Here is an 8568-nt window from a genome sequence, read left to right as displayed (position 1 = left end):
ACAAAGCTCGTGTCCAGAGTCCTTGATCCTTAAGACAGTGAACGATTTCACACAACAGTCTGGTGCAAGTTGATGGGAATGTGGAAAGAATAATATTGGAATTGATGGACATGGTGGGCTCAAGGTCCATTTTCATGTTGTATCACTCCACAATATCCACATCTAGAAATATATGCAGTTGGGTATTAAGAACAATTGTGCACCCAAACAAATCTTTTAATTTAGCAAAAATTAACAGTAATTTGATTTGTGACTAAGCAACATAACGATTAAGTCATTCAGCCAGAAAATGTTGATTGTTCGTTTCGTTAATGATTATAAACCTTACATTCATTTCGTGTGTTGATATTAAAGTGATCCTTCTTCCTCTTTTTTGCTATTACCTCACAGTCTTCAACAATTTTATTTTCATTGCTCTCTTCTTGCAATCTATGGCAAACAAAGAATTTCAAGTAGGTACAAAACAATGTACAACCATTTTATGCAAAAAGCAATTCCACATGGATAAAAAATACTAGATTCAGTTAATGTTTCTGAATAATAATTAATAAATGTAAAAATTAAATTAAATTTACAGCGTGGTAACAGGCCCTTTCGACCCAACGAGTCTGCGCCACCCATTTTAAACCCCAAATTAACCTACCCGTAAGTCTTTAGAATGTGGGAGGAAACCAGAGCACCCGGAGGAAACCCACGCAGACACGGGAGAATGTACAAACTCCTTACAGACAGTGACGGGAATCGAACCCCAATCGCTGGCGCTGTAATAGTGTCGCGCTAACCGCTATGCTACTGTGCCGCCTCAAACAGTAATTATATTACTGACAGCGATTTATTAGCCATATGCAAAATAGAAATCACATGGAATTTAATTTTAAGAGACCACTGATCCATTGTTCGTAATGCAGGGTTGTTTTTCCTCTGATGCAAAGTTTGAAATGTATCACATTCTTTCTAAAGAAAATTCTATGCAATTTCAACATTACATTTTAGATGGGTTAAGAATTTTCCAATACAAATGTTATGAAGTATACAAATGTATTGCCTCAATTTATGAAAATTGAGAGTTCTTAAAACATTCAAATAAAATTGCAACAATAATGACATGCAAATACTTAAAGCACTTCTGTTAATACACATTCCATGCATTTAAAATCATATATATTTGGGATTTCCTGCAGAGATACTTCCAAGAGAAATAGTATAAAATCATGATATTGATACCACATTTTATTTTACCAATGTCAATCAACCAACGAATTCACAGGTCTGTATCCATGCTGTGATTATAACTGACTGGGTGCATATTACAACTCCAAATATTTTCCACAATTGTAATGGGAACATTACTTCCTCATGTTCTCTAATGGAATGTAGAAAGCCAGCATTTAAAATAATCAACCTTAACTGCACTTGCTTTTCTTTTAAGCCCAATGCTTAAACAAATTGCAATATTTATTCCAAGTCAGGATTGTGTGCAATTTGAGAAAGATACTTGCAAGTGACGGTTCTTCTGGATTGTGTAAGTGCAAGTCACTTTTAGGGGGAGTCGCTGAAACACCAGACTAGCTCATTCTTGATGGTGAACTCACTCAGTGAAGGTGACATTCCCCTTTCAGTTTGCCCCTCCAGAAGGTGCACCCACCATCATGTTCTTTAAACCGACCATCACCAGCCCAACAAGTTCCTGAGCTGTGCTAGGATTGTCCACGATGGTCCTGACATCCCAGATGCTGAATCCCAAAAATGAGACAAACTGATCCTCCTGGACTATTTCAACATGAGGGTGGGATGGCTGCAACCCTCATCATCCCCATGCCCAGAGTGCTCTAGCCCCCTCAAACACCCAAAAATGTGTTGATTGTTATCTTAATTGATTAGCCACTAGCGTAATGCCCCAGGATCCTGTTTGAGAAAATGTTACAGGGGAATAGGTAGGTTAATAGGACTGCTCCAAGAGCTGGTATAGACTCAATAGGCCAAATGGCTCTCTTTTATGTTGTAAGTAAATGTGAAAAAAAATTAGCAACCATACTTTTTGGTCCCTTCAAAATCACCTACTTAAATTGGAAGAAGTGGAGCGCCTAGCACAGTTTCTACACCAAATTTTGTAAACAGGTACTTGATTGGAACATCCAGAACAGATGCAAAAAAAAAAATGACTAAGAGTAACTAAAAGATTCTAAGATCAACCAAGGATGGCCTAATTACTAAATCACAAGGATGGGAAGTGGGTGGTGAAGGGAGACAGAAAGAAACTTGCCCATTCTCAATCTGACAAAATGAAGCACTAAACAACTACAGTATAAAAAGGTGGAGGGAAGGGGTGGAGAAAGAGCTGGCAGGTGATTGATGGATCCAGGGTTGGGGGGGGGGGGGGGTGGAAATGGGGGGGGGGGGGGGAGGCAAAAGAGGGGAATAGTGCTAGAAGCTGGGAGGTGACAGGTGGAAATGAACAGCTGAAGATGATGGAATCTGATAGGAGAGGAAGATGGAGCATGAAATAGAGGGAGGGAGGTGGGGAGGGTAGAGGGGACCAGTGGGAAGTGTTGATGGGCAGAGGGAGAGGGTGCAGGAGGGTATGGGGGCCAAGCTGATCAGGAGGAGAGAGAAAAAGGGGAGCAGTTACTGAAGTTGGAAAATTCAAATGTTAATGACATCAGGTTGTAGGCTACCCAGGCAGATTACAAGGTGCTTTTCCTCTAGTTTGCATTTAGCTCATCTTGGTCGTACAGAGGCAGCCAAGGACAGACGTGTTGGTGTGGGAATGAGGAGGAGAACTGAATTAACTAGCAACCAGGAATCCAGATGGCCACGACATATGGAGAGAAGGTGTTCGGCAAAGCAGTCATCCCAATTTGTGTCCATTCTCACCGATGAGAGGAGGCCACAATGAAGCACCAGATGCAATAAATAATGCCAGGGGATTGCATGCAAAAGACTGGAAGAGCTGTTTAGGGCCCTGGATGGTGGCAAGGGAGGAGGTATTAGGGCAGGTGCTACACCTCTGGTGGTTACAGGGGAAAGTGCCTGGGAAGGGAATGATCTGACTAGGCAGTCACGGACAGAGTGATCCCTGCAGAAAGCAAAAAGGGGAAGATGTTCTTGATGGGATCACGCATTTCCTATTTATTGACTATAGCTCCTGCCTTCAATACCATAATTTCAAATAAACATATCTCCAAAACTCCTAGGACTCTGCAACCCCCTTCCACAAATGGATCCTTAACTTCCTGACTAACAGACCACAATCAGTAAGGATAGGCAGCACCGCCATGATTATCCTCAACACTGGTGTCCCATAAGGCTGCATCCTCAGCCCCTTGCTTTACTCCCTATATGATCATAACTGACCAGATTCTGCTCAAACCATCTATAAGTTTACATGTAACACCACCGTAGTTGGTCAGAACTCAAATAACAATGAGACGGAGTACAGGAAGGAGATAGCCTAATTGGCATGGTGTCAGACAACAACTTCTCCCTCAATGTCAGCAAAACAAAAGAGCTGGTCATTGACTTCAGGAAGTGGAGCAGAGTACATGCCTTCTCTGTATCAATGGTGCTGAGGTGGAGATAGTTGAGAGCTTCAAGTTCCTAGTATCACCGATAACTTTTCCTGGTCCAGCCACGTAGACCCTATGGCCAGAAAGCACACCAGTGCCTCTACTTCCTCAAAAGGCCAAGAAATTCGGCATATCCCAATGTTTTAAAACAAAACAGATGCACCATAGAAAGCATCCTATCCAGATGCAACACGTCTTGGTATGATAACTGCTCTGCCCAAGACCACAAGAAAATTGCAGAAAGCTGTGGACATAGCTCAGTCTAACACAAAAACCAGCCTCCCCTCCGTTGACTCTCTCTACACTTCCTGCTGCCTTGGGAAAGCAGCCAACATATTTAAAAGACCCCTCCCATCCCAGTCATTCGCTCTTCTCCCTTGAGGAGGCATACCAACCGGCTCAAGGACAGTTTCTATCCTGCTGGTACAAGACTCTTGAATGGGGCTCTTGTACAATAAAGAACTTCTTGATCTCTCAATCTGCTTCGTGATGGCCCTTGCAATTTTTTGACTACTGGCATGCATTTTTGCTGTAACTATAACACTATACTCTGCATTCTGTTATTGCTTTTCCTTTTGTACTACTGTGATGTACGCATGTATGGAATGATCTGCCTGGATGACATACGAACCAAAACTTTTCACTGTATCTTGGTACGTGTGACAATAATGAACCAATTACCCGTGCCAAAATTCATATTTCTACACCGCAGGATTTTCAAGTAGCAACAATAAACTTAACATGGGTTAATCATCCAAACTTCTAATGTTCATCTACATCTGACCCGTGCTGTGGTTTATCAAAATAGCATCACTGGACCCTGAAAAATTTTGATGACTTTTGAAAAATAACATTTGACCAGAAAGTTCATCCTGATCATCGCAAGCTAACTTCATCCAGGCTAACTTGAAGAAGTCTCTGACCAACTCCCACCAGCACATCACCAGCAGAATCACCGGAGCCAACACACTCGATCACTGTTACACCACCATCAAGAACATCTACCATGCCATCCCATGCCCACACTTTGGCAAGTCAGATCACCTAGCTGTACTTCTACTCCCAGCATATAGGCAGAGACTGAGGACCGCAGCACCAGTGGTGAGGACCACAAAGGCATGGTCAAGGGAGGTGGAGGAGCACTTACAGGACTGCTTTGAATCAGTGGACTGGACCAGATTCAGGGATTCATCCTCAGATCTGAATGAATATGCCTATCACTGACTTCATCCAGACTTGCGTGGATGAGTGTGTGCCTTTAAGAACATACAGAGTTGTCCCAAACAGAAGCCCTGGATGAATCAAGATATTCACAGTCTGTTGAGGGCATAGATCTGCGGCGTTCAAGACCGGTGATCCAGAATCCCAACAAGAGGTCTAGGTACAACTACGGAAGACCATCATGAGAGCGAAAGGCAATTCTGATTGAACCTAGAGATGCAATCGGATGCATGACAGCTGTGTGCAGGGTTTGCATGCCTTTACTTCCTATAAGATGAAGCCTAACAGCATAAATGGAAGTGATGCTTCACTCCCCGTTCAGCTCAATGCCTTTTATGCACACTTTGAAAGGGAACTACACCTGTGTGAACCCCCCACAGCATCTTCAACTCTGTGATCTCTGTCTTGGAGGCCAATGTCCGAACATGCTTCAAGAAGGTGAACCCTTGCAAGGCATCAGGCCATGACACGGTACTCGGCCAGGTACTGAAAACCAGTGCTGACCATATGGCTGGGGTATTCAAGGACCTCTTCAACCTCTCACTGCTGCATTCTGAGGTTCCCACCTGCTTCAAAAGGGCAGCAATCATTCCAGTGCCCAAGAAGAGCAGGGTGAGCTGCCTCAAAGACCATCATCCGGTAGCACTCACATCTACAGTGATGAAGTACTTTGAGAGATTAGTTACAGATAGAATTAACTCGTCTGAGCAAGGACCTGGACCCGCTGCAATTCACCTACCGCCCAACAGGTCTACAGCAGACTCAATCTTACCGGCTCTCTACTCAGCTTTGAAGCATCTAGACAACTGCAAGACACATGTCAGGCTACTGTTTATCGACTACAGCTCGGCGTTCAACACCATCATCTCCTCAGAACCAATAAACAACCTTCAAAACTTGGGCCTGTGTACCTCCATCTGCAACTGGATCTTTGACTTCCTCATCGGGAGATCACAACCAGTGTGGATTGGCAATAACATCTCCTCAATGACTATCAACATAGGCGCCCTCAAGGATGCATGCTTAGCCCACTCACTGCTCTGCTCTCTCTACACTCATGTCTGTGTGGTTAAGCACAGCTCAAACACCATCTAGAAATTTGACAATGACACCACTGTTGTGGGCAGAATCTCAGATGGCGATGATCGGCTGGTTGAGTGGTGTCACAACAACCTCGTACTCAACGTCAACAAGACTAAGAAACTGATTGTGGACTTTAGGAAGGGGAAGTCAGGAGAACACACACCAGTCCACATTCAGTGGTCAGCGGTGGAAAGAATGAGTAGCTTCAAGTTCCTGGGTGCTAACATCTCAGAAGATTTATCTTGGGCCCAACACATTGATGCAATCACGAAGAAGGCACACCAGCAGCTCTATTTCATTAGGAATTTGAGGAGATTTGGTATGTCACCAAAGACTAACAAATTTCTATAGATGTACATCCTGACTGGTTGCATCACCACCTGGTATGGAGGCTCCAATGCACAGGATTGCAAGAGGCTGCAGAGACTCAGCCAGCTCTATCACAGACACAACCCTCCCCATCATTGAGGACATCTTGAAGAGGTGGTGCATCAAGAAGGTGGCATCTATCATTAAGGACCCTCACCATCCAAAATATGCCTTTTTCTCGTTATTACCTTCAGGGAGGAGGTAGAGGGTCCTGAAGACCCAAACTCAATGAGTCAGGAACAGCTTTTTCCCCTCCGCCATCAGATTTCTGAACGATCCATGAATACTACCTCATTGTTCTTTTCTTTACATTATTTATTTTTGTGATTTATAGATTTTTATGTCTTGCATTGTACTGTTGCTGCAAAACAACAAACTTCACGTCATATGTCAGTGATAATAAATTGATTCCGATTCTATTTCTATACGGCCGCCAATTCAACATCACTCAATCCTACTTAACAGGATAGGCTGTGAATAAATAAAGGCAAGTTTAAACAAAATAGCCAACTTTTGACAAAGCAGTACCCAGAGGATGAAAATGGATCAATTTTATATCGATTTGTATAACCCTGTGGACAGCAACTTGTTTCCAGTTGTTGAAACAGTCTAGGCCATCCTCCACCTATTCCTTCACCTTCCTTTCTGCTTGGTCTTATCCATGATGTGTATTTCTCTTTGTTTGTTTTAAAATAACAAAAATATTTAAATGTTTTTGTCCTACCACAAACAAGACACAAGAAAGACTGTAGATGCTGGAAGTATGGAGCAACACACAAAAACTGCTGGAGGAACTCAGCAGGTCAGGCAGCACCTATGGAGGGAAATGAACAGTCAACACTTTGGGACAAGATTCTTCGTCTGGACTGGGTACACAAACAAGGTTTTAAGTGATGTCGAGGGATAAAGATTATTTCTTGTAACCTGCCTAATGCCACTAATCTTGTGGTACTTTCATAATTTTGAATAGTGATCTTTTCCATTAACCAAAAGACAACACCTCCAATGGTCCATACACGGACACTTTCCATCCCAATCCTCATTGTCCAAAAAGCAATTTAAACCAATATACAAGATCATTTCTTTCCCCCCCACACACACAGGGTGATGGAAGCAGATATTCTCACATTTAAGGAAGGGTGCCAAAGGGTGCTGGTAAATTGCATTAGTATGGATGGGTGCTTGATGGTCAGCATAGACATGAACGCCAAAGAGCCCATTTCTGTGCTGTCCGACCATGACTTGGTATGCAGGTCAAGCTACATGACGCTCTTCACCTCCTAATCTCAAGAATTAGCCTCCTATATCTACACTGGACCAACTCGGAGGCAAATTCATCCACTTGGGTAAAAGCAGTAAAATCTACGTCATGTTCCAGCTGCGGGCTCGCTAAAGCTCTGCAGAGCCTCAGCAATACAATCCCCCTTCAATAAGTAATCCCGCTATAGTTTAAAGGACCTTGCCCTGCACAGAACACCATTCATTCCCGCGGTGTATCGTTGACCACCCCTTCACTGCTCCATACTGGCTATCAAGTGGAACTCAGAACATCCCGGAAGATGTTTTGTTGGGGGAAAGATGCCGTGCAACGTAACCCCATGTCAACACAACCAACACCCCCAACTCGAATCCGAACTCGCCGGCGCTGCGAGGGCAGCGAGTACCAACCGTGGGCACAGCTGCTTTCCCCGGTGACTCTCCTCTTCCCGGTAAAACTGCGAGCGCTTCCAGCCGTTCTCGGATTTCACCCAGCACCCTCCCGGGGAACGCCAATCTTGTCCCAAGAACGGCATCCTCGGCTTAGCAGAACGCCCAGCCTCCGCTGACTGCGCCTTTATTCCGTTGCGATTCCAACAGACGGATCGAACGCTTGCACCACCACCGACGGCCAACGCTCCTCCACAGCCGACCCTACCTTCCGCACTGCCTTTGTTGATAGAAACGCTGCGACGTTCGCGCAGAGCCGGTAGTACCCCCCTATTTGGCCACTCCGAACCAATGGCAAGTGAGCTCCGCCTCTTTATTCCCCGCCCCCCCGAACGTTTTTTTCTTTTCATTGGTTCGTTTAAGCGTCAATCGTGCCGAAGATCAGAGCGGGGCTTTTCCTTGTTTGTTCGCAGAAACTGTCCAGCTGAGGCTTCGGCAGATGGAGCGGTGTCTTTTTTTTGCGAGAACTGAAGAGCGCCGTAATTATGAATCAGCCCCATGAGGAAAATAGTTATCTTTTAAAAGAAATGTTTATATTCTGTTCTAATAAGTTGAAATAGTTGGATGAAACTTGTAAAGAATTGTAGTGTAAAAAACTGCTGAAGAGACTCAGTGTGTCAGG

The 8568-nt window shown here is 44.1% G+C and overlaps 1 protein-coding gene across 1 annotated transcript in view; it reads right to left on the bottom strand.

The window, feature by feature from the left end:
• fbxo25 (F-box protein 25) overlaps positions 1–8173 on the bottom strand; it is a 69064-nt gene extending 60891 nt beyond the window's left edge. The window contains exons 1-2 of the mRNA XM_052025437.1: positions 7908–8173; positions 329–429 (exon numbers count right to left, since the gene is read on the bottom strand). Of these exons, the coding sequence (XP_051881397.1) occupies positions 329–429; positions 7908–8032 (226 nt within the window). The 5' untranslated portion in view covers positions 8033–8173. The remainder of the gene's footprint in view (positions 1–328; positions 430–7907) is intronic.
• Positions 8174–8568: the final 395 nt, after the last annotated feature.

This window comes from Pristis pectinata, chromosome 10, assembly GCF_009764475.1.
Source record: "Pristis pectinata isolate sPriPec2 chromosome 10, sPriPec2.1.pri, whole genome shotgun sequence".
In the NCBI taxonomy this organism is placed as follows: domain Eukaryota; kingdom Metazoa; phylum Chordata; class Chondrichthyes; order Rhinopristiformes; family Pristidae; genus Pristis; species Pristis pectinata.
Note: the sequence above shows the minus strand (reverse complement) of the source record. Positions and strands in the feature narration are given on the sequence as shown.